The sequence below is a fragment of the Dunckerocampus dactyliophorus genome, chromosome 18, assembly GCF_027744805.1.
Source record: "Dunckerocampus dactyliophorus isolate RoL2022-P2 chromosome 18, RoL_Ddac_1.1, whole genome shotgun sequence".
Lineage (NCBI taxonomy): Eukaryota > Metazoa > Chordata > Actinopteri > Syngnathiformes > Syngnathidae > Dunckerocampus > Dunckerocampus dactyliophorus.
The window spans coordinates 5,651,088-5,678,278 of NC_072836.1; the positions used below are offsets into that span (position 1 = coordinate 5,651,088).

General features: G+C 42.3%; 2 protein-coding genes across 4 annotated transcripts in view; one reads left to right on the forward strand and one right to left on the reverse strand.

The window, feature by feature from the left end:
* Positions 1 to 26,933, forward strand: LOC129171389 (C1q-related factor). Its single transcript, XM_054759997.1, has 2 exons — positions 1 to 1,135; positions 25,643 to 26,933. Exons 1-2 carry the CDS (start codon positions 527 to 529, stop codon positions 25,820 to 25,822), a joined length of 789 nt encoding a protein of 262 aa, XP_054615972.1. The 5' UTR covers positions 1 to 526; the 3' UTR covers positions 25,823 to 26,933.
* LOC129171388 (uncharacterized) overlaps positions 1 to 27,191 on the reverse strand; it is a 148,644-nt gene that overhangs the window by 41,490 nt on the left and 79,963 nt on the right. The gene's annotated exons all lie outside the window — the stretch shown is intronic.

Consider the following 27,191-nt stretch of genomic DNA (forward strand, 5'->3'; position numbering starts at 1 on the left):
GGGGAGGGGAGGGTCCATGCTGCTTATAAAAATCCAAGCCTCAGAATCCGACTCCACAAACTCTCCACACACACACGCACACACACGCGCACACACACGCGCACACAACACCATACAGACACATACACACACATCTGGTGGTTGCTACCCTCTTTCTCTCTTTCTCACTCTCTCTCACTCCATCCCTGTGGACTCCTGCATCCTTCTGTCTTCTTCTCACAAGTCAGAGAGTGTTTGGAAGTGCTCTCCGAATGTCTGCCTCCGTGCGCTCCCTCAAAGTGTGCGACTGACTGACTGAGCGCAGCCGGGAGGTCCGTCAAGTGTATGTGGGTCTCTGCCGGGCGCGCCCCCCGCCGCTCCACCTCTTGCGTCCCTTCTCAGGATCTGCGGGTCCTCTTCCTCGGCAACAGGCTCCCCACACCAAGCGGTCACCATTTCCGCCCCAGGGAGACCCACGCTGGCCGCTCAGCCCCTTCCCCGACTCAGCATCGGGAGGAAGACCCTGGTGGCGGCCGCCGTGGGGGTTATGCTGGTCCTGGTCCTGGTGGTGCTCATCCCAGTGCTCGTCAGCTCCGTGGGCACAGACCCCAGCCACTATGAGATGCTGGGCACCTGTCGGATGGTGTGCGACCCCTACCTGAACAAGGGCACCCCCAGCAGCAGCACCAGCTCCACGGGGCTCCAAGCGGAGGCGGAGGCATTGAGCGACCACAGCAACGTGCTGCCACCCTCCACGCTCCTGCAGGGCCCGCAGGGGAAGCCGGGAAGGCCGGGGAAGCCAGGGCCACCGGGGCCGCCGGGGGAACCGGGGCCACCTGGACCGGCGGGGCCTCCGGGCGACAGAGGGGACCAGGGTAGGACTGGGATTTTGGGGTTGGGAGAGAACGGAGCTATCAGCACAGCCACCTACAGCACGGTGCCCCGGGTGGCCTTCTACGCCGGCCTCAAGAACCCCCACGAGGGCTACGAAATCCTTAAGTTTGACGATGTGGTCACCAACCTGGGCAACAACTATGACGGCATCTCGGGCAAGTTTGTGTGCAGCATCCCGGGCACGTACTTCTTCATCTACCATGTACTGATGAGGGGAGGGGACGGCACCAGCATGTGGGCTGACCTCTGCAAAAACGGGCAGGTGAGTGCTTGGAAACTTTTCTTCAAATTGTCTCTGAAAATCAATTCAGTTCTCTCGGACACTAATAATATGCAACACACGAGCTGCAAATTGACAGTTTGATTGCCAGATGATAACACAGCTGCAACAGAACCAATGTTGTAATAGCGGTAAGAAGACAACTGCCCAGTCGGCATTAATACCGCACTGATGACTTCTTTGTAAACAGTCTGACTTTGCTGCAGATTTCTACAAAAACATGGATTTGCAACGAACTCCAGTAAGCGTCCTGCTAATCCAAATGAGCCTGATGTATTGAATCTCATGAGGGTGGATCAGGTGTACCTAATAAAGCGTCCGGGTGGTGTATAATTGCCCGGCAGCGTGCAGAGCGCACATCTGCGGCATGCGGTGCGCCTGGAGACAAAAATGTGTTGACTGGTTGCAAACTGTGTCCAACCCCCCCCCCCCCGGTCTTTCACATATGATGCCGTCCTGACGTTGAAAACCACACCCCTCCCTCTAGAGCGTGCCGTCGCCTTTACATCCCATCTTGTCATTATTGGAATTAGTGACAGGAGGGTATTTTTGGCATGTGAGTGCAACCTAAAGTGTTACCTTGTAAGTTTGCAGAAGTTCTGTTTATCCACATTACTGCGTGTTGCACACTGTCGTCTATGCAACCTCAAAAACCGTCAACGTGCGCGCCGTCTCCCGCACGGCTTCTCGTGCATCATTTTTACTCAGCACTAATTTCATGACGGTGCGGTGGTGGGGCGTCCTCTCGGGTCAGTAATGTGCGTGTTTGTTGTGTCGTTTGCACTCTGTCACGGCTCCTCCTGTCATGATGGCTGTGCGAATAAATAAAAAGGTGACACTGTGCGATGTGGCACTCAAAATAAATCTGCAACAACAGCCTCCTTGGTGCACAAACAGGAGGAATAAAATGCACACAGAACTTTTACTGGGCCCAATATGGAAAAAGTGAACATTTCTGTTTAGGTACCTTTTTCACCCCTTAATGCAAGAGTTGTACCTTTATAAACGTAAGGCTCACTTTTGAGTGGCACAGCTACTTGAAAAGAATATCCGTACAATATTCGTGATTATTGTGGTTTTTCGATTGCACTGATTCACTCACCTACCTAAATAAACACACCAGAATATTAGAAACAGTGTGATGCAGTGAGTGCAAATACATGTATTTTTAAATGAATTTTTACCTGTCAAAAATCAGCATAATTAGCTTCACAAAGGACTGTGCATGTGTCCCATTCAGACGGATTCATCATTGGTACCTATCACCTAACAAGCTACTTGCACAAATCAGCATGTCCGAAAAGGAGTAGGAAGAAGCAGAGCCGCTGCTTGATGTAGTGCTGTACCGCATTTTGTTTTTTTAATTAGCTTTTGTCAGTTGTTGTTTTAATTGTCCAAGTTAAAATGAGTGAGGACAAGCAGGAGGTGGCTGAGTTCTCATGTCGCCGATAAGACGTGTGTGCAAATTGGAGCTGAATTAACAACCGCCGTGGAGTCTGCTGTACGAAACCGCCGAGCTCCCGTCAAGGCGGGCGGGCAGGCAGAGGTTAACTGCTTCACCCCCCCTGTTGTCGTCAAGTTGTGTGACGTCTGGCTCGATGGTGATTTTAACGGTCGGGGCGTAAAAGGCATTGATATATAATCAGGGAGGGAAGAACATATGTTGGTGTTAAGACACCTTCTGTTGCTGCTTCATTGTGATCCCAAAGGGGGGGCTGCAGAGGCACTTATCCTACACACACACACACACACACCCCCACACACACACACTTATTCACAGTGTATCTCTAGAGGCAGTTTAAAAAGTAGAAACTGTTTCTCTTTGTCTGTCTTTGAATGTCCTTTCTCTCTCAAGCACTCATGAGACACTTTTCTAGCAGACCAGGAATGATGCCGATCTGGCTCGCTTTTCCGGTGTAGGGTGTATCATGAATCATAGCGTGGCGACACAGGCCTTTGGACGCAATTAAGTATTGCAACTAAGGAAAAAAGTCTCTTAAAACAAAGTCTAAGCTGTCAACATTTGTGTTGTTTAGAGTTATTAATAGTTATTAGTATCAACTTTTTATTTTAATTTTATTTTTTTGGTGTAATTTTATTTCTACAATGTGCCGAGAGGCAGGAAAAAACAAGCTGCGGGCCGCATATGGCCCCCAGGCTGCACTTTGGACACGCCCGGACTAAAAGTCGTGTGATGTCACTTAATAAATAAATAAATTATCTTAAACGCTCCTTGTTGTGCAAAAGTGACTTCTTAAAGATGTTCTAACAATATGTGTCGCTACAGGCTATTTATGAGCACCAAACGTGAGAAAAATCTATCATCTTCCACGCTCGTTTGCTCCACTTTTGAGAAAAGAGGAACTCAAAATGCTCGCTTTTGAAGTCGTGGCATTTCATGATGTCATGAAGGAAAAAAAAAAACCTCCTCGTGGACATGATACCCACTCTGACCCGCCCCTAGCTGGATGAGCCCGCACCTTGTATACCCCTGCTACTGTGTAAAATGAAGGCTTCACTACACATCTTAAAACAATATTATCATCTGTCTGTCAGCTACAGACGTGGGAACTGTAGGTTTTAATCAGTTTGTTTTTTCTAACCTAGCGTGATGTTGCTGTTATAATGTGACTGTAATTTTAGCACTGGAGCTCACATAGCTAAGTGTCCCAGGTTACGTTGTTGTATGTAATATATGGAATCTATTACGTTGGACAAGTGCAGCGTTAACAGCATACACCGTGTTTTCCAGACTACTTTTTTCCATAGTGTGGCTGGCCCTGTGATTTAGTCAGGTGTGACTTATATACACTAACAAAATATATAATTGAACATGTGCTGCTTTTCAAGTAGAGTAGCGTGGTGGTTGGGTTTTTGGTGACACCTAGTCGCCGCAGTCATTCACTGAGGTGAGCTTGTGACACAGTTAGGTACACAAATTGAAGGATACAGAGCATACCTGATGCTTTTTGCCACGCAATACTTTCTAATATGCTTCTGCTTTGGAGACTATGTGTCTGTAAGTAATGTGCAAATATAATTATAGGACATCTGTGTGGATTAACAAATGTGGCATTTTAGACAGCAGTGTTTAATTAGTACACTAATCATGTCTAACTAGGAGACTGTAGCTGCTGCATCAGCCACTGACTAACTAAATACACAAGTATAGTCTATTTTAATTCATTTGTGAATATTAAAATGAAGTTTTAGGGTTAAAATATAGGCGTTTGCTACATTTCTACACACAGGGACGCGTTCAGGCATCATGTCACACATTAAAAGTGTCTTCTTTGAGAATATTCTGATATTTATTAAACAGGTAAGTTTTACTGTATCCATACCGTATACAGCTTTAATTTGTCTCCTTGTAGGTGTAAACATTGTCCCCTCCCTCCCTCTTTTTACGGGGCTATTTTCAAGCAGTATGTAAATATCAAAGCATTCAACTTGAATATAAATGCTTTAAAGTTGCTTTTCACACGAGTACACTGTCAAAAAAAATGTTTACTATTGACAAGTAGTATACTTTGTTAGTTGCCTCAGGGTTTGTGTAAGCTATTTTCTACGACACCCTTATTTTGTTGACACAAGTAAAAAGGATAGCGCTCTTATTTTGAAGGCCGGAAGTGCGTTGTGTGAGTTGACAAGGTCCCTTGAATGCTGCTAATGAATAAACTTCCCTAGCTGTAGCCGTAGCTCCGCCCGTCCTGTACTTACACTGAACTTCCACATCAGCTAGCATCCTGAAAGCCTGCGTTAAATTGGCATGAGGCATGAGAGTTGCGGCAAGTCACATTTTCTTGTTCTATTCACCGATTAGTTTGGTTATTTTCACTGATACAACACAGATTTGAGTACGTATTACTTAAGATAAGCAAACTGCTGTAACATAACGTGATATTAACTACTTTATATCTTGATTTGAGTGATTCCATCATCTTAGATTAAGGATTTTGCAATGCAGTGCAATCCGTCTATCATTCGGAGGGTTGTTTTTTCTTATTTTACATTCATTAATTAAATGAAATATGAACAAGATGGATAATAAGCGTATAAATGACATTTCTACAATTTCGTTTGTATGCCGAGTTCAACCGTAAGTAGTTTTACGTGGACTTGGGTGTGCAGGTAAATAAACACAGAAGAAGAGGAGGACCGAGAGCAAGCGTACGTTGTTACGTTGTTTTTTTAAGTGTGCAAATCGCATGCCAACATATATAATATTATGCACTAGCGTGACGACACTAGCATAAAGCAAAAAACAAAACGCTATTCTTCATTTTTATGCTTTAGTTTAAAACACAAATTGTGAAAATAAACCGTTTGAGATGCTGAGTTCACCTGCAAAAGGTTTGGAGGGGAGGAGCCAGCCTGCGTCGCTTTAGCCTAGGTCACAACCGGATGTGCGATTTTTTTGGCCGTGCTATTTTTTTGTCAGGTCTGCTTTCATGTATGACTAAGGAAATTTAAAAATATTCATGTTTGAGAGGCTGAATTCAGAAGATATTTTCATTTTTAAATAAAAAAAACATGAATCGAATACAGTCGACCCTCCCTGCAATGCCGTTCCAACATTGCGGTTTTCCGAAAATGTATTCTCCACTCATTCTGTGTGGAAGTGGTAAGTTTTTGGCTTCTTACTTTGTTCTTCTTCTCCACTCCATTTGAATCACTTTAAAACACAAGTTTGAAACACAAGAATAAGTAAATTGTTAGTTAGCTGGCAATGCTAGCGGCTGCCGTCTCTTATGTCTCTGCGATAATCCCATAGCCTGCGCATTGCAGTTGAGCAATGTGCTGTAAACAAAGAATATTAAGGGTCTCAAGATGACTGTAGGGGTGTTATTTCATGTCTACGCGGCTCAAATAATGGTAAAAATCACATTTAGAAAGTCATGAACAGGTTTTCTATGCTCTGTGAAAATATTCAATATTGAATCCTAATCCCAAAATAGTTAATAATAATTAATTGGTGATTCATTGTTGCAGCTATAGGCGCAAGGGCATTTTGTCGCTTTCAAAACAACAAGTAATTATCTTAGCAACAGCCTCCACACTCGCATTTTGTGTATTTGTTATTCTTCCTGTCCTCCTCTGTCTTCTACTATGTTTGTTTCTCTGCACTCCCAAGGGAGGAGCAGCGAGGACTTGCTCCAGATACCAGCACCTTAATCAAGACAAACCCAAGTCCCCAAAAGCGTGATCCAACCAAGGAACAGCCATTGGGAACCCATCTGCACTTGGTGGTTTGGTGACGGCTTGTGTAAATGGTGCAGAATGGTTCTGAAGGCTGGAGCACATTAGCTGATGAAGCGTCCAGGTGGAGCTCCAGCGGTGGTGCCTTCCGCAGCTCATTAAGGCAGCAGAAAGCCACACAGTGTGCTGGGACAGGGGTGGGGGGGAGGCGAGGGTACCGCAGAGAGAAAGTACCAGTATTTTATCATCTTTTGGCTGCAGTGGAGCGATGGAGTTCGCATGCCCTGCAGTGATGTTTCACCCCAGCAAAGCGCTGCTCCAACTCCTCCACGGGTGGGGGGGACGTTCTTTCCAAGCGGTGTCAAACATCCACAGTACATCCAAGGCTTACTTGTGTGTGTGTGTGTGTGTGAGAGAGAGAGGAAGAATCTCAGCATTGTCCCCAGAACTTTTCTCCAGCTTCCTGGGAGACAAACAAATCTATTTTCAGCACAGCCAACTTATCCTCGCTGACTTCCTCTCCTCCTCGACATCTTCTGGGCTCCTCCGTCGCCCCTTCTTTGACTCGGAATATTCCAAAACGATTCTAAATCAATGCCGCGCCGAAGCAGAGAGCGTAGCGACAAAAGCGAGGCAGACGTGAACAGACGAGCCGCGGCGCTATTCTGTCACCTGCTCGGTTTAATTGTAATTAAAAGGCGGAAACCAGATCCAGGATGTGTGTTTTGCACTTCCCTCCTCTCGCTCTCTCGCCGCTCCCCATCTTAATATTGTTATTAATCCGCAAAAACACTTTCAGACTTAATTAAAAGCAATGACTGGAGCGTCGGCCTCTCCGGAGGGCCGTAGTGAATAATCACTGTCTCCTTCTTTAATAAGCTTCAACGTCCTTCGTGCACATGGCGCTTCCCTCGCAATTATCGCCACAGTTTCCCTCTCGCATCTCTGCGCATACGTGCATCCCCCCCCCTTCCCAACACACTCCAACTGTGCCCTGCCCTCCATCTCTCCTCTACGGGGGAAACTAACCTCTCCGAGTGTAGTTACAAGTTACATTGAAGTACATCACAGGTTTGCAAGCGCACAATTCAACATGTGTGAAAACGTGGAAGAAGAAGCAGCGTTTATTTAATCCTACACCTTCTCCGTATCTACGCAATTCCTCACATTGTGGTCACTTCCTGTGCTCAACATGTAGTGCAGGGGTGTCCACACTTTTATCTACTTTTATTAGTATGAACTTCCATCTTTTTTCCCCATTTTTGCTTTCCAAATATTCCAACTTTCCTCTTAATCTTTGCAAATTTAATTTTTTATATCATCATGTCTTTATTTCCATAATTTTTTGACTTTATTCCCAAAATAGTTGGACTTTTTCTTTAATATGTCAACTATATGCTACTAAAATGAATTTTTTTTTCATCATCGTGCTTATTCTCGTAAAATTGCGACCTTTGCTCTCATTTTTTCTCTTAATATTTCTTGTAAAATTACTAGGACTGTCAAATGATTAAAATTTTCAATCAGATTAATCATGTTTTTCAAATTAATTAATCATTATTTAATCACCATGTCACACTATGTCTGAAATATGCCGGTTTTCACTGTATTTTGTTGAAACAAAGATAAATGACAAGGCAGGATATGTATTTGAATGTATTAGCAGCGCCAAATTAACTGAAAATTTCAATCAAGTTAAGAGATGGCACACATGTCTGAAAATCTATTTACCTAAAACTGGTTTCTTTAATAGCAGAATATTCAAATCAGACTTTAACTGTGTTGTTATCAGCAATGAGGAGTTGCGTTCAAAGACACCACGTCATTTAAGTTGAATTCACATGTTTTTGAGCAAATTTTCTGGGATTTCCGAGCATACGTAAAAGCAGCAAATTGTACTTCCGCATTAAGAGTCATAAAGTGAGTGAAAAGAATATACACTTATTGTTTTTCTTTGCATTTCTGTTTATTTAGACCACACATACATGCATAATAAAGACGCTGTGATGTTCGGCGTGTCCGTGACTGCATCTCACGGTCTGTCTAATGCAGTGGGTCTTAATTATTTTCTGTCATGCCCCCACTGGGGGACAGAAATGTTTTCGCGTGCCCCAGATTTGAAAAACTTTTGAGAAACTGATAATATCTATTTATTTATCTGTACGGTACAGACTGAACTTGAAACTGAAACCAGCTCAATGCAACAGAATGGAGAGCAGTGAAGCATACAAGTGTATTCAAGAGTCAAATTGCATGCCGAGTACAAGAAATTCATACATGTTGGCAGGTCTGCACGGATATCGAAAGCCCTCCCTGCCTCTCAGGCCCCCCACTTACAGTTCACCGCGCCCCCACTCTCCCAAGAGTGGCCCGCCCCACTATTTGAGAAGTCTCGTGACAATGAGGAAGTGTCGTTGCAAGGACGAATGGACTAGAGACGTTTGTTTGGAGTTGGAGGTTCATATACAGTATATGGTGTTGGAATTGCACTGCTGTTGATGTGTTCAGAATACAGTTATAAATACAGTTATAAATACAGTTATACATACAGTTATAAATACAGTTATAAATACAGTTATAAATACAGTTGTAAACGAGCGTCCGACTCTGTGGGGAGCTACACTGTGCCACCATCTCTTGTCAAAACAGAGAGCAGTGGCTTGCCATGATGCATTTGCGTTAATTACGCAAAAAAATGTAAAGTAATTAATGAAATAATTTAGTTATCGCCCTAAAAATGACACCTATTTTTTTTTCCAGTTGTGCTGTTGATTTTCCCCAACTATTTCAACTTTCTTCTTGTAATTATAACTTTATTCCACTACTTCATTGTTTTAACATTAACTTTTTCCGCAACCTGATTTTCCAGAAAGTACAACTTTATTTATTTCTCATAATATTACAACTTCTAAAAAAAAAAGTCTTTTTTGTTTTTTTTTAACATTTTGCTACTAAAATGATATTTTTCCTCATAACATTACAACATTATTCCTGTAAAATCACAACTTTTTCTCGTTGGATTACAACTTTTTTTTTCTTAATACTCCTAGACTTCACTTCTGACTTTTCCATTTTTGCTTTCTTAGTTTTCTTGTTAAATGATATTTTAAGAATGTGCTGCTGGCCAGTGAAAAAACAGCCGCGGGACACACTTTGGACATCTCTGATGTCGGGGAAGGATCAAGATAAATAGTAAACTTAGTAGAGTTTGAAGATTCAGTCAATAAATAAATAATTAAAAAGAGTAGAAATTGAGAGAAAGATTGTACATAGTACATAATATATAATAATAATACAAGTAGCAGTAGAAACAGATAAACACAGGAGCAAAACTGTCAGAAAGATTGCATAGCAATAAATACTCTAAGTACATAATATGTTATTTAGAAAAACAATAAATAATAAGTACAGGTGTAAAACTGACAGAAACATTGTTTAATGAAATAATCCATCCATCCATTTTCTATGCCGCTTATCCATACTGGGGTCGCGGGTATGCTGGAGCCTATCCCAGCTGACTTCGGGCGAGAGGCGGGGTAGACCCTCAACTGGTCGCCAGCCAATCGTAGGGCACGTATAGACAAACAATCAGTCACGCTCACATTCATTGCTGAACCATGCAGAAGGGGTCGGAGGAAATGAAAGGAACCAATATTGGAAGAGCCTATCATTACCAATAAAGAGATTCTCACGCATACTCAATCTTCAAAACCAATCTCAAAAAGTGGATAACACAAAACCAAGCCAGTGCCCACTTTTAGCCTTTTACTGTGTTTATTCCTGTCTTTTATTGTTTATTGTGGATTGTGTATTGTTATTATATTGTTTATTGTTATTTCTCTGTTACGTGCCTGGGGAGTACAGATGGAAACTGGCAGTTGTGCAATAATCTGGCATTTACATCTGCATTGGTTGCACTTGTCCGTTAACATGCATTGTCCCTAATAAGGAAAATTAAAAAAATAAGCTCTCATCTTGCTACTCCTTTCTGAACATGATCACTTGTGCAAGTGTAAACATGTGTTATTGTACATGATGATTTGGTTCTTCCATATGTTGCTTGTACTGTTTTACCTTGTTTGAGTCCCTCACTCAAGCCTTTCCATAAAGTTACGAATGTACGTTTCGTGTTGTGCGTACAAATGTTTTCAATTTTGCTCACAAACGATAACGTGTGCACACACGGTGAGGCATGGCGCTCTCTCTCTCATACACTAACAAAAATTTGGTTCCATGAGAAAAGTCTGTTATTTAAACGCTGTACAAATGAGATAGCGGCTCCCTGATGCCTTCAGGGTCCTCTTTTATCCCTTTGTTGCGCATTCAGGTGAAAACAAGGCACTGAAATGGGGAAACAAGCCCCAGCGCCATCTGGATGCAGGTCTGACATATGTTTTCACCAAAAGATGACAGCAAAAACTGGATCTGATGTATTTTTGGAGTGAGTCTTGATTGATTTTAACATTCCAGCAATGTTTGGAGCAGCTATTCTTGGTGGTGATGAGCACTGAGGGGCCTCTGTGTGTGTGTGCCCGCTGTAACAGAAAGACTTTGTTTGCAATGGACAGACTGGGCTTGAGAGACAGAGACAGCCTCAGTCTCAGTATTGATCTCCTGCATGCCCGGACATGTGAATGTTTCTTTTTTGACGTCCCCACTTCTCGCCATGCGATGTACACGCTTCTTCTATAATCACACGGCAGGGTGGCGGAGGCGGACCTTTGGCCTTGCTCTGCTCTGTAATTGGACGCTGGCTTTGACACGCTGCCAAGTAGAACATTAGAGCAACGGGCCTAATTAGCCGCCGGAGGTTTTAAATGAAGATTGGCCTGTGTTGTGAGGAAATACCACACAGATTGGAAATGTCAAGACGACACCGTGCGAGCGCAGTGAGGAAAAAAAAAAAAAGATTTGCTTGAAAGCAGCCCACCACTTGTTGGTAATAGATCTTCAATAAAACTCCTAAAATCTACTAAAGTCTCTCAGAGTACACATTTCCTGGAGATGAAGTAGCCAAATTGTGAGGCAATCACCCACTGGCCTCAATATTAGCTACACCTGATCTAATGAGCTCTTCCAATGCAAGATAACAAAAAACGGAGCAATAATATTGAAATACATTCTTAAAGGAATACCTCCATCCAGATACAAGTAGTAGTGTGTGGGGAATCCTTGCTGCAACATCTTCACATTTTGTGTGTTTGTAGTAATTTGAAGTTAAACACGAGACAGAATTGTGCCAATCCCTTCAATCGTGGCAATTCTTTGTCAATTTTTTTGTGGTTTTGTTGTTCAAGAAAGTGTAATTCACTGACTTCGCCAAAGGTAGAACATTTCTATTCATAGGCAGCGAGGCTAACTTTTTAAGCTTCAGCATTTTTAAGGAATTTACATGTTTCTATTGAATAAGATTAATAAGCATTATTATTATTATTATTATTATTATTATATACAACAAATATAAACAAAAATATACAGCATATAATAAATATTTAAAATAATACATTACAATAATTTCTAATATAAAGTTTGTATATTATTTATTATACAATTATTTTATTTGTTTATAATAACAATAATAAATAACAAATATCCAAGATAAAACAATACAGGTATATTCATTTATTTTCATATATTGTACATAATAGATTTATGTAATATAATGGACATTTACTGGATTTATATTTCATATTTCAACACACCCAAAGATGCATAGAGAAGACCAGAAGCAGACAAAACAACAATAGACCAATAAATAAGTACCGTACGTCAATATTTACAATGCTAACCCTTCTTTCTTTCATTCATGCAAACCAGTTTTTTTTTATTTTTCCACCTTTTTCCCGTGTTCCTGCTGGGTGTCATTGATACTGGCATGGACCGAGTCGCCCCGGCGTCACACCTGTGTAGACGTTTGTGGGACATTTTGTTATGGCTTGCACTTTTATCCGCTTCTGTATTGGAACGCATGACATATTCACATCGATGCCTTGTGCGGTACATCGTGGTCGTCCATGCACCCCTTGTTCTGCTCATGAAGTAGCATTTAGTAAAGTGCAATGTTGGTATTGTGCACGTATATGCAAGTATGTGTGCATTGAGCTAAAACAGGACGCTATGAGTCAAGGATGCTACTGTGTTGACTCACAAGGCTCCTTCTTTATAATGAGGGCCATATGGGAGATCGGCAAGTGCCCCCCGGTCCTCTTATGTAAACATGTCTCTTGGCATCTAGACCCCCCCCATCCGCCCCCACGCCCCTGACATTTAGTCGCCCTCTTCCGAATTCAGTCGTCAGCGATACCCACAATTATCCTCTCCTGTCTCGACGGGGAGGCAGGAGAGTTGGTGGTGTCACATGACTCACAGTCTCCAGCAGGGCTGTTCTACTCAATTGTTCTGGGGGCCACATTTTCAGAAAGCCAAGGACGGCGGGGGCTGGACTTCTCCCTTCACGATTATTCTTATTTTGCATAAAATGTCAATGCACAGCTCTATCGTACCGTCACATTCACAGGTTTACTTCACAATATGATCAGAAATACAGTAATGTCATTAGAACACAAGCAACGTTAGTTTCAACTCTTGACAGGACCTACTTCAAAAACCCTAATCGAAGATCCTCTACTGTACCTGTACATTACAGAGGTGCTCTGCTGTCTTTAAGAACCTGCTGCAAAAATGCAAGTCAAAGATCCTCTATATTACAGGCATGCTCTGCCATTTTAAGGACATACAGCAAACACACTAGTCAAAGATCCTCTATATGACAGGAGCACTCTGGTGTCTAGAAGTAACCCCAAAAAAAAAAAAACACTAGTCAAAGACCCTCTACAGTATGTGGCAGCAGCACTCTGCCATTTTTAAAGACACACGGCAAAAAACACTGGTCAAAGATCCTCCAAGTGCCAGGAACACTCTGCTGGTTTTCTGTACCAAATGAAAAAAAACACAATCAAAAGATCCTCTGTACGCCAGGAGGGAGCACGCTGCTATTTTATGTACCTACTGCAAAAATGCCTCGTCAAAGATCCTCTCTGTGCCAGGAGTGCTCTGCTGTTTTATGTACCTACTGGAAAAACCCAAGTCAAAGATCCTTATCACGACAGGAGCACACTGCGGTTTTTAAAGACAAGGCAAAAACACTGAATAAACATCCTCTTTGTGACAGGAGCACCCTGCTGTTTTAATGTACCTATTGCAAACATTCTCTATATGACAGGAAGGCTCTGCTATTTTTGAAGACCTGCTCCAAAAAAAAAAAGCTACTCACAGATCCTGTATGTAAGAGGAGTGCTGTTTTTAAGAAGCAACTGCAAGTGCGGCGTTGGCGGGGTTAATAGGAGGGATAAGGAAGAAGAAGTCTGCAGGAACAAAAGGTTGACTTTTTGCCTTTTTTTAGACTCCGCTGAGAGTCAGGGTTGGGGTGTGGGCGCCGGAGGCGGACAGTGTATCTCGCTAATTATGTGATGAGTCAGACGGCCGAGAGAGGCGGGACTGGGGGGGGGGTCAAAGTTGAAGCATCTCCTACTCCTACCGCCGCTTTTTCTGCGGCTCCTTGTGGAAGCAATCAAAGCAATCACCTCCAACACGACTACAAACCTCCTTCAAAGGAGACAAGACAGCTGGTGGAATTAATTCCGTAAATACGTCGTCTCCTGTCCGCTGACAGATGGAAATCCCCACCACCGCCCCCCGCCCCTCTAAAAGTTTCCTCTCCCCTTGTCATGTTTTCAATCAGGCTCCGGTGACGAACAAACCCACACGAGGTTGTCGTTAGCTGTCGCTGCAACGCGCCCTGTGGCTGCTTTCATGCTTGAGATGTTCTGGAATGCTCCTGACACGGGAGCGCGGATCGATAGCTGCTGGATTGTGTGCAGCGTAAACGTCTGCAAGGAATATTACCAGTCATGCCGGGACAGGAAGACAATTATTCTTGGGACCAGAACATCCAATACACCCGCATGTAATATGCAGATACAACATCCAAAATTCTAATTTGGTAATCAGTGCTTGGTGTGCGTCCAGCAAGTCCTGGGTCCATCAGTCCAAATAATGGTGAGCCTATTTTGACCCTTAAGGACCACCGTAGTTCTTGTGCATATCTAAAAGTACAGTATGTGGAAAGTAGTCTGTCTGAAAATAAAAAAAAAACAGTCCTGTCGCTACGTTATTATGAAAACCTTACTACTATTTGTACTTTTTTTTTAATGTATGCACCCCCCCACATAAATTTTGCGTCCACGTTGATCCCTCGCCCCATACATAGTCATTTGACTGACAAATAGTTACATAATATTGTTCCACTACAGCTCTGCAGGAGGCGACACAGCAAGCTTTCTAACTCCCTCTGCTGGATCTGGTGGGTCACTGTCCCCCTCACACTCTGGCCCCGATGCAAGCAGACTGTAACGCCGAAACATGAATATACATTCCTACATCCGCACTTTACTCGTGAGCTGCACCAAAGTCTTTTTGGTTTTTCTTCCTTGATTTATTCGCCACTCGTCAACAAGTTTTTGATTGGTATTTTGCGTCATTCTGCTCACAAATTCATTAAGGCACCAAAGAGAAAGAAAAATATTACAGCCAAAACGGACGGTTTTAATTAAATATGCCAAAAATTATTTTAGTCCTTTAACTGATTAAGAATTCTGTTGATAGAAAAAACATATCTTGAAGCAACTCAGGTAAAATGGAGTGCAGTACTCAGATGCAACCAGCAGAGGTGCTGTTGTTGATTCAGTCTTAGCTAGTATGGGCTTTTTTTTTTGTTTTGCTTAAAGTGATAGTTTGGATTTTTTGACATGAAGTTGTATGGCATCTCCATCAGCAGAGTACTTGACCCCCCCCCCCTCCATTTTTTTCTTCCATTTTTTCTTTCATTTTTTTTGAGGAGGCATTTTTGTGATGCAAATGTTTTACTCTTTTGAAGACATGTTGTTTTTAGAAGCCAAACTCAAATTGAATCCAAAGTCTGTTTTGAATGATGCTGATATTTGTAATTAATGAAGTTTATATATACTGTAGGATAAATGAGACAAAATAAAAGGCACACCGCTTGTATTGGGTGTCAATAAGTGTGGGTGTTACTAATGAAGTGTCCGGCGTATACAGTTGGAATTGTCATCCATTTATATTTACAGTAATTGACCATTTTTGGTTTGGTTGGACGCTAAGTACAATAATCATCTACTTTGATCCTGAAAGTGTCAATCAAAACTGAACGTGATTATGCTGCAGAGGCAGAATTTTTGATGGCGCTCCTGTTAGCGTATGTGTGCACAATGACACACACACAAACGCATGCTTGAATCTCTTGTGTGCATGTGTGTGTAAGTGTGCTGTAAGCCGCCATTAAGCATGCAGCTGACGTCTGGAACGTTCAAACACAATTAGGCAGCGGTGCACTTTGATTTAAAGAGGACCAATAGAGTCGTCGAGCCAAAATGGAGGCTCGACATCAAGTCAACAAATCCCCGTCAGACACGCCTGGGGACATGTCCTTGTCACGCTGACAAAGCCTCTTGTGAGACGTTCCAGGCGCTCCCCCAGACACGACTTCAAACTTTTAGGATTTCCATAAACAGGCGTTTGATAAAAACAAAAAAAAACCCACTTAAAATAAAGCATTTCATTGAGAGGGGGCTACGATGCTGCAGGACGCCTGCGCCACACAAACACATTATTATTGATACCGCCGCCTTTCATTGCCGTACAGCGAAAGAAACACTGAACTCTCACCGCCATGCATTATCCATTAAGGCCGAGCGCAGAGCGAATATTCAATCAAAGCCATCGTGTTGACGACGTGACGGATGCAAACACGCACGAGCGGCCGCGAGCGAGACGACGGCGGCGACGACAACAACAACAACAACATCGCCTGACACCTCGTTTGCCAGCCCGCGGCCTCACGCTTTGCTTCGCCAAGTCAGAGTTGCCCCGCGTGCTCGCCGTCAAGGTCACGCGCCGCCGGTCGCTCGTTCGCTCACGCCTCGGAACCCCAGCTCACACCCCCTTAACAAGGCGCCTTCCTCATCATTATTCCCAAGTTTGATCCACGCGGGTTTACTGTGCCGTGATGGGAAGCACTCGAGCAAAAAAGCGGAACAAAAGCCACAATGGGACAACCATGACCACAATAATAAACATATTGTTACATTTATGACAGCGTCAATCAAAATGTGTAGGAGAAATTCTAAGCACTAATGCACCAATTAAAAGCACCAATGTTCTACCTCCCCAGGACCTGAACTTACGAAATACTTACTACACAATAAAGTATTGCCATAACATGTAGACAGCATATATTTGTTTGTGAAAGCTAACTCTTCAACTCCTGAACCAAGGCACACAAAAGGGTGACAATTGGTCAAAACATGCCCCAATACTATGTTGTCTGTGCTATTACTTTTCTGACAAATACACCACATGGTGGCGCTGTCATCAAACCCCAAAGTTTGACGCACCACCCAATAGGTAGGATTGACTTGAAATTTCTCAACACGTTACCCACGGTAACTTTAGGGTGTTTAGCCAAATCATCACGAAATTGGGCACACACCTTTCGGGGACTGACAAGCACATTTGTGTGACATTTTTGGTAGATTGGGTGAAAAACATGGCTGCCATCAAGCAAAACGTGGTCAGGACTTAGTAACGACTTGTCCCTAAGTCATTGAGCATTTGTCTAATGATGATACAACTTTGAGGATATGTGTATAACATGTATGCTAACATGTCTTCCAAAGCATTTTGACCACAACCCTAACCCCTTTTCAGTCACAGTCATAAGTTGCTGCAAAAATATTGACCAAAAATGACATTGCGAGTCGTCTAAACTGTAATTCACCAACTTTGCCACCAGGTAGCGTAACCACAACACGCCAGCTGTGTCTTCATTCATTGTGAATGCCCAAGAAAATGAAGCTTGTCTAGGACCCTGCATTTTTTTTTTATTGTAGCGCTTATTATCGTTTATGTATCGGCAAGAGATCACTTCAGTATGACGCAGTCTGTAATGTAACATAAAAATGAAATATATTGTGTACTATAATGATACAGCATGTTGACTAAATGTAACGATAATAGCAGAAAATGTGGAAAAAGACGAAACCAAAAATATTTCAGTAGGTGAGTTACAATGCGTAAAAGTAACAAAACAAAAATATATTGTAAGTATTCCAATAGGTGGCTAATGGTTCCCATTACATGCAATCTCATTAGATTGTGCAGATGTACAGTTTCAGTCAAAAGTTTGGAGACACCTTCTCATTTCGCAGCATGAGAAAGTGTCCCCAAACTTTTGACTGGTACTCTATCTGATATGGAAAAAGAAGCAAACAAAATTTTAAATGTGCACTGCACTCCCACTCGGTAAACAAAAGCATACCGAAGGCTGCTTTTTTTGTTCATAAAGAGCAAATGAAGAGAATAATTGAAGCTACCCATTAGCAGACGCCGCGTGTGTGTGTCTGATCACCTGCAAAGCAAATGTTTTGATAAAGTCTCATTAAAATCCCAGCTGACAAATCCTTCTGAGCCGTCACGGGCCCCCCCTCTAATAAGACGCTGTTGACTTTGCATTCTCGGGGCGCGTCGCGGCTTATTAATACGCGCCGGACGCGGACGTCGCCGGATCACGACGCTGGATCACGACGCCGGGCTTTGTTTGCACACTGATATGAGCTGGGCTGGATTTAATCAGGCGGATAAACAAGAAAAGGAAAGTATATATATATATATATATATATATATATATATATATATATATATATATATATATATATATATATATACATATATTTATACACACCATGTACTGTAGTATGTCAGAATGTTATTATGCAGGTTGACTTTGGTAGCGAGTGAGTCTATGTTGCGTTGTTTCAAATTTGGACATGCTATCTGAAGGTTTGGTTATAAACGCGACTTTGGTTGATAACTGTGTGTTTTAGTTCATTTTAGAGATGGGAATCGCAGAATAATTGCCGATCAAAACGTTGATATTATCGCAACATGATGTTAATACAATAATCAAAAAAGGCCTAATCTTAACGCGATTTTGGTTGATAACTGTGTGCTTTAGTCCACTTTAGGGGTGAGAATCGCGCAGTAATTTGCAATATGGTGTTATCCCTATATACAGTATGGCAAAAAAAAGGCCCGATCATTATGCGATTTTGGTCAACAATTGAATGTTAGTTCATTTTGGGGGGGGGAATCCCTGAATAATTGACAATATGGTGTTTTCTCAATATTTTCTCAAAAATATTGACAATATCGCAACATGATGTTAACACGATAATCAAAAAAGGCCTGATCGTAATGCGATTTTGGTCGATAACTGAGTTGTAGTTAATTTTTGGGGTAGGAATCGTGGAATAATTGGCAACATGGTGTTATCCCAATATTTTGCCAAAATTGTTGATAACATCGCAACACGATGTTAATGCCATAATATTGAAAAAGGCCTGATCGTAACGCAATTTTAGTCAATAACTGAATTTTTGTTGATTTTAGAGGTGAGAATCGCGAAATAATTTGCGATATGGTGTGATCCCAATATATGGCCAAAAATGTTGATAATATCACAACAACGGCTCATAAGCTGATAAATGAGTTTTTGTTAATTTTAGAGGTGAGAATCGCAGAATAATTGTTGTTCGTTGTAGTTAAGTTTAGGGGTCGGAATCGTAGAATAATTGGCAACATTGGCAACACGGTGGCCTAGTGGTTAGCATGTTGGCCACACCGTCAGGAGATCGGGAAGATCTTGGTTCGAATCCCCGTTGTTCAGAACGTGATCATGTCCTATGGTGTCATCCCAATATACAGTATAGCCAAAAATATTGATAATATCACAACATGATGTTTATACAATAACTAAGCTACGTAACCAAGCATTGGTCAACAACTGAGTTTTTCATTTTCAGGATGGGAATCACAGTAATTTGCGATACGATACTTCTCGCTATTTTGGTAATACCGCAATATGGTCATAATTCATATAAGCCTAACGAGACTTTGGTCGATAACTGTGCGAGTTTTAGCTCATTCTAGGGATGTGAATCACACAGTGATTTATAAAATGAGGTTATCCTGATATTTTGCATACAAAATATACCAGACTAACGAAACTGATGCGATATCGATATTTCGTCCCGACCATAGTACATCTAGCGTACTCCAAAATATGTGGCAAATCTTGGAACCACCGCGACCCTCGTGAGGATAAGCGGCATAGAAGATGAATGAATGAATGAATGAATGAATCTTGGAACCAACACTTACCACAAACATGGCGGATGTGCGGCACTAAAATGTTGTGATTAAAAACATTGTCTTTTAGCCACATAAATGCAATATTTTGCCATTATTCAAAGTCGTTAGGGCTTAGGTCTTAGATAATTGTCGTAACTAATTTAGATCTGTGTAAAAAATAAAATAAATTACATTTTTAAAAATACAAGCTAATATTAGAAACATTTTTAAATAGTCAAAATAATTAGAAATAAGACAAATAATCTAAAAATAAAATAAATACATTTTCAAGTGAGACCCCCAAACTTATTGTATAAAAAGCCTACTTACTTGCTCAGGAAAACACGTTTAAAAAAAAAAAAAAGACAAATGTGCCACCGTCTAGATGACAGTGAAGAAGCTTTTATCATTTGTGCAATGCACCATCCTCTTGCTGCTTTTTGCCACCGCCTCCCAAACAGATATGGCACCTGAACACGTAAATGCTTTTTAGCCAAGTGCTGCTGGATATTTTATTTTTTTTGTTGAATTTCGTGACCCGTTTCTTTTGAGATTAGAGCGCGAGGAGCACGCGCCGGAACCCTCGAGTGCTTCTTCTACAGATGTTTTTTTCCTCTCTCAAACAAGCTTTTATCTTTCCTTTTTAAGACTTGAAAACATGCGTTTTTCTATCAAGTCAAGGTACCGATTTAAAGAATGTGAAAATAAGGCAGAATTCTAAGCCACTCAAACGTGAAGAGGATCATTTAGTGACAGTCTACTTGCAGGAAACATGTGCTCACGTTTGTCAATATGGCCGCCTCCGAAAGAGCAACTAATTATCGGACATCCTCGTTGGCCCCGGCCCAGTCGCACTGGCTGACATCAGCGGGAAACACTGTGATTTAAAGCCGCGAGCCGAGGCGATGCCACGGCGGTCTGAGGAGGGATGATAATGAGCGGCGAGAAAACACTTCCGATGCAAGAAAACGATTGATTTTGATTCGACCTTGCCGGCCCGAGTAAGTGACTAATGGGCTTATCCCACCGGCGCCTACTTTCGGGGATGTACTGCGACTGCTTTTGTTCCCTCACAAAGAGAAAATAATGATCCTTTGGTTCAATTGTATCTCGCTTAACTTGCTTGATGCAGTTCTCCTTGTTAGGATGTGACTAATAAGCACCGAGACAAGAGTCAAACACCACAGCCAGCCATACACTACACAACATTATCGCCTGAATAACCACAACTAAACAATACAAGAACAAAGCGGTACCTAAACTGTGTGCAACATTTCTCAATTTGAGTGTTTATAAGCATATGCAGTACTGGATGAGAGTATAAATTGGCTTAAAATTGTGATTTCAAGGTATATTATTATAAAATTATAAATTATTATTTGTTAACATCATTTGAATATAATAGTAACATATTTTATTATTCAGATATTTGCATTATAATAATAAATACTATAATAACATATATGTTATTGCATATTATTTTTCAGTTATTGCTTGGTTGTATTTGTTCTTATTTTATGATGTACATTTTATGTTTATTTCCTGTATTTATGTATTTTTATATATATATTATTTTAATACCTATATATATTTTTTTAAGTTTCAACTATTGTAATAGTGACACCGAATTAATATTATTTAGTAGTAGCAGTTCATTTTTGTTTGTCTGTATACATTTTTAAATACTTTATGATTAGATTTATTGTAATTTTATTTTTTTTAATGCAACCTTTAGATAACCAGCTGAAGCTTACTGAGATATAAAATCTCTTTTTCAAAAGCGACCTGGCCAACAGGCAGCAAAATGACAAAGTCAACAGAGTGAGAAAACTTGACCGGAACCGACCAAAGTCATCATGGAAAACGTACCTACCGCTTGCACTTCATGCAGGACGTGTTTTATTGACACCTCCTCCACACGGAAAGTTGTGTGTTGCAGTCAAATGCATCCAAACGGAAACGGCGGTTAGGCGGAACTAATGTTCTGCACCACAGAGCCGCGTTTGTCAAAATTGTCTCCCAGCCGTGGGGGTGGCCACTGGGGTGGCCGGAGAGTGACCAAGGGTGGCCACGGCCACCCCTGGCCACCCCGTAGCTCTGCCACTGCTTGACAGGTTAAGACGGGGAGCTTTTTGAAGTGCACGGTAGCCCTGGAAACCAGCATTACCTTTGTGTTCTAAACCAGCTTCAAACTTTGCAGACGGCCGAGTGTACGCCTTACACAACAGATGAAGCAAAACAATACATCACTGTGTCGTCATAAAAAGCATCTGACACATTATTGCAAAGATCATTTATATAGATTGAAAACAAAATGGGGCGTAACACCGACCTGTGTGGTACCCCCTTCGAAGCCCTAAAAAATGTTGATGAGGACCCTGCCATCTGGACACTCTGATCGACCCGATAAATAATTTCTGAACCAAGAAATGCTCGGATAAGCCCAATAATAATAATTTTTAAGACATAAAATAACCAGATTTAAAAATGTGTGTTTCATTGGCTATTCCGTCAAAGTAATGCTCCGGTTCTTATACGATGTGAAATTAGTTTTGTCCACTAGGGGGCAGTCAAAGCAACACTGACTTAGTCACCTTTTTTTTTTTTTTTTTAACTTTAGAAGGTGAACTCACTTCAGCATTTAGACAAACCAAAACATTTACTTGGAGATTCTATCCAAGCTGGGCAGTTTACGACTTTGACCACTTTTTAGTGTTCATTAAGCAAAGTTCCAAACTGTTGTTGTTATTGCAGCTCATGTTGGAACAATCAAAGAGTGTCTTTTTCTTTTTTTAAACACGATGGAAGCACAGATGTTGTTTCAGCACATTTGGCAATGCTGCTCTGTGTGGCATTGCCAGGCTGGTATATAAAGAGGACACATGCACACAAAAGCTAAGCCAAGCGTGAAGACAAAAAGTTTTAGTCTTACCAAGACTACAAGTACGGCTCGGTGTTGGAGACAGGTGGACTGTGACAGGGGAGCAAAAAGCAGGCAGGAAAACAACAACGTGACTTAAAATAAATTATTCAAAGGGAAGGCAGGCTAAAGCGCTGTAGAACATGGCAAGGTGGGACAAATCACCTCCAGACATATAACAGAGGCAGATAACTAATTCCATGCAGAAGTCATCATTTGAAACAAGGTCCAGCCAGGCATGAGCCAGGCGTGAACACAAAGACTCAAGCTCAAGCACAAAATAACTCACATAATTATTATTGATTAGATTTTTCTTTTCTTTTAATTAGGTAAGAGAATATTTTACAATTACCCAAACAATCAAACATGAAGTACAAAAAAAGAAGTACAGTACTGAGGCTCTGAGCTAAAAACCTACTTTCCACCATAACATGTGACTTAAGCCTATTGATTGTTGACAAACATCCACACCCCCAAAAACAATTTAAATATTGATGTTTATCATCTAAAAGGTGTGAATACGAGAAAATACAATTTCCTGAGCTAAATAAAGTCCTTAAAATCCTCCTGGGGGATTATTATTAGCTAACAAGTGAAGCATCTCAATGCTTTCACTGTAATTGCTAAGAACATGAAGCAACATTTAGTACAGTTTACCGCTTTAACACTCGCATCTTTGTGATGAAAAGCATCACTCCCAGCTTCATCCCGAAAGCTACTGCATTCTTCTCAGCTGTGCTCCTGTCAAGAGCGTCTGGCTGTCTACCTTTGGCAGTTTTGATAAAAAAAAAAAAAACTGGGTTTCTCCCTCTCGCTTTCTCCACTACCCTGGGGTAACTCCGCATCAGTTTTCACCAAACCGTGCCGACTAGTTTGTTTCGCTCCAGTCTTCCGGAATCAGTCTGCGCAGTACCATGGAATAGTCCATTGCATGAGAAGGGAGGCGGGTAGCAGTCGAAGCGATCATGATAGATTATGCATTTTGATGTAGTTTTAAGTACATGAATCACGACTAAAACAGTATTTTGTACTTATAAATATATAAATATAAATGATCAACTCTTATGAAACGTTTGGTGGCCCCTGGAAATCTCGGGGGCCCATGCATTTGTCTGTCTTTGCCGAATGGTAAGACTGCCTCAAGTACTACGTGATGCGTTGTTCATGAATTGATTGGCTGTGCAAGTCAGTACGTACCAACAGGATCTTATCGATAGCTGGACAGTGTTCGTCATTGTGTCATATGTTGTTACCGCTTGTTGCCACCTGTCACTAACTTGCGTTGCCAAATGGTACAGAATCAATTGTTACGTGTTGATTTCACTTCCAGTTCAGGTTGGAGTGGATTTTGTGCACTGCATGGATTTGCCGTGAGAGCAGTGCACGATTGCGCACGTACACGGCTTAAGATGAATTATGAATGAATTAATATGTAGGTGGATGAATACATCGGTGGCTTGTCGGAGTAGCACGTAGTCACATCGCTACACTGAGAGGAAGGACAACGTCACTTTTATTCTTCTTAAGTGTAATCTCCATTACGACTTCCAAGGAAGTGAGGCAGACATGTCTGGTGGCAGCGTGTAAAAGTGAAATTCAAATTGGACGTCGTAAAATGCTCAGCGGAGAAATCAACATGGATCGCATGCTCGGTCCAAGCCGCTAAAACGCGGCTATCAACCAGGATAAGGAATGTATCTCTGAACATGGAAAAGGATCTCCTCCTATGAAATGGAAGGTGATAACAGCATAAGCAACGCAGGACTTCCTCCGCCCAATAAACCTGTCTCTCTCTCCTCGCAACACCGTCCAGAACTCACACGTAATCAGAGGACTACCTGTACCTGTACGTATGAAGTTCAATGGTTTTGGAATTTAAGCACTTCTGCATGTGCAATGAGGGAGGGGTGGGACCTAAGGAGATCAACACCCTTCTAATGACATTTTTTCTTGTAGCTACAATGAACTGGAACAAATCCAGAAAACACCGAGGGATTGTCTTCTTGGATTTAATCTTGTGCAAGATGAGAAAGAAGTGTTGCGTACAGGCGTACGACGCGCAGGTTGCAAGGTTGTCTCTCTCCGAGAAACACAATCCTCCAACATCTCTAATGACCCCGCCTCTCGCCCGAAGGCAGCTGGGATAGGCTCCAGCATACCCGCGACCCTAGTGAGGACTAGTGGCACAGAAGAAGGATGGATGGATTGATGGATGGATGGATGGATGGATGGATGGATGGATGGATGGATGGATGGATGGATGGATGGCATCTCAAATGACGCACAAACCCCTGGCTGATTATTGTCCCACAACACACCGGGCTCACAAACAGACTAACATCGGATTATACATGATTGCCTTCAAAAGATAAAACACAAACTGATACCGTAATCACAAATGTTAGACAACGACCCTTCAATCCTGGAAGGTCCATAAACTGATCTCGTGATGGTTCAAGATTGATAACGTGGTTAACTTATACTATATAAATAAAAAAGACATTTAACTGACTCTAAAAAGTTCCTAATCACAAAAATGCAGAAAATGTGGGCCATTTTTAAATGGAATCATAAACTTCTGGCTGCATAAGGGTGTATTCACACTAGACCAACTGTACCGTGCTTGGGTCCGCTTTACACCTACAGCACGGCACGTTTGGCTAGTGTAAGCGCACCGATCCAAGTCCAAGCACGGTACACTCCCCCTCCTCTGGCACGATTGGAGGAGGGGTTCCAGGGCATATGCACATGCACGCACAAAGAATGACTGCAACACCATTACGTCGTGCTAGTTTTGACACTTCCTAGTATTAATAAAGTAGAAAGACTCCAAATTATCCAAACGTCAAAACCCACGTCATGCTTGCTCAGCCACCACTACATTTGTGTGTGTAATTGAATTTGTGCGATCGCTCTTCTCGCAAGTGAGAAATGACAGCCACCACCTTGCACAATAGAACCAATGTGAAATGAGACTGGTAATAATCCACAGTCAGGGAAGTGACAGTAAAAGAGCAGAGTAGAAGTGATGCGGGACGACTGATGGGAAGTTGCCCTCGTGTGACTATGCCCTGATACGTGATTTCCTCTTCTCATCCTCCCAGGTTCGGGCAAGCGCCATCGCCCAGGACGCGGACCAGAACTACGACTACGCCTCCAACAGCGTCATCCTCCACCTGGACGCAGGGGACGAGGTCTACATCAAGCTGGACGGCGGCAAAGCGCACGGCGGCAACAACAACAAGTACAGCACCTTCTCGGGCTTCATCCTCTACGCGGACTGAGGAGCGCGTGCGAAGACAACTGGTCACTGACTGAAAAGAAAAGAGAGTTGTGGGGTGGAGAGGATGTGTGCTCAACGACCTTCTAAGTTCCCCCCCCTTTCTTCTTCTTCTCTCCATCATCATCATGGACAACCGTGGCAACCATGAGACCTCCGGGCGCTGCGGCCGAGGCCTGGACACACTGGCAGAGGGGTGGCACAAGGATTTTTGTGGTGGTGGGGCGGCGCCAATGTGTCGGAAGCTCCTCGCTATCAGCTCTCTTTCCATCGCCCTGCACAATGTGGACTGTCACACCTTCTCTCCACAGTGTGGCCTGAAATGCGTAGTGTTGTTGCGTGCAATTTTACCTTAGATTGTGTTTTTATTTGGTAGACATACATACTATTCTGCACAAATTGATTGGAAAAAAAAGATAATATCCTCATCCCATTGTGACGATACCCTCTGAGATGTTGTTTGTGATGCAGACGAGCTGATTGGACAACAGCATTCAGCAATGTACCTCCCGATGTATGGTATACTATAGGCAATACCCTTCCACCGGCTACCTATCATGCACACGCCACATCCTGCTGCTGTTTGGGTTCAAAGTGTCTCCTAGATGTCCTAGTTCTATGTAGACCTTCCGCACAAGCAAAGCAAAAGGTAGCTAAAGAGCAGAGTGACAGGGAGGAAGCGGCGGCGACGACCACGGCGTCTCTTCAGCATCACTGATTGTCCTCCATTCATTAGCTGCACAATCGCCGCCACACGTGTTAATATTTACTCAACATGGCAGCCCGACCGCTCGCCTTAGGATGATTGGGCGGACTGCACGTGTGTGTGTAGGTGTGTGTGCGTGCGCGTGTGTGTGTGTGTGTGTGTGTGTGTGAACAGTATGCACACACCCCCAACCCCCTCCGCCCCAAAAGGAGTGTGTGCATGCTAGCATGTGGTGTGCCATAGCTACATGGTCCTCTCCAGAGTCGATATTTTATTTAGCTCAGTCTGGGGGCAGCAAAGCCGCTATAGATATGATGATGAGCTTGTAAATGAATTCTGACATGTTTTGTTTATCCTATCTTTTCGAATTGTTGAATACATTTAAATAATAAATGGGATTTTTTTTTTTTTTGACTGGGTGGTCTCTCGGGAATCCTTGTATCCCAAATAGTCCAATTAGGAAAAAATGATCTGTGGAGAATCTCGGATGGGAGTGCAAACAATGCCACTTGAAATAAAGCTACTGTTTAAAATAGCAATGGTCTGTTTGTATAAAATGAACAGAAATGCGGCAGAACACGAGGCACCGAGCTAAACTCCTCCACCAACATAGGCCTACTGATCGTTAAGATATATGAGCATGTCAACATGTGGAAGCAGCCACTCC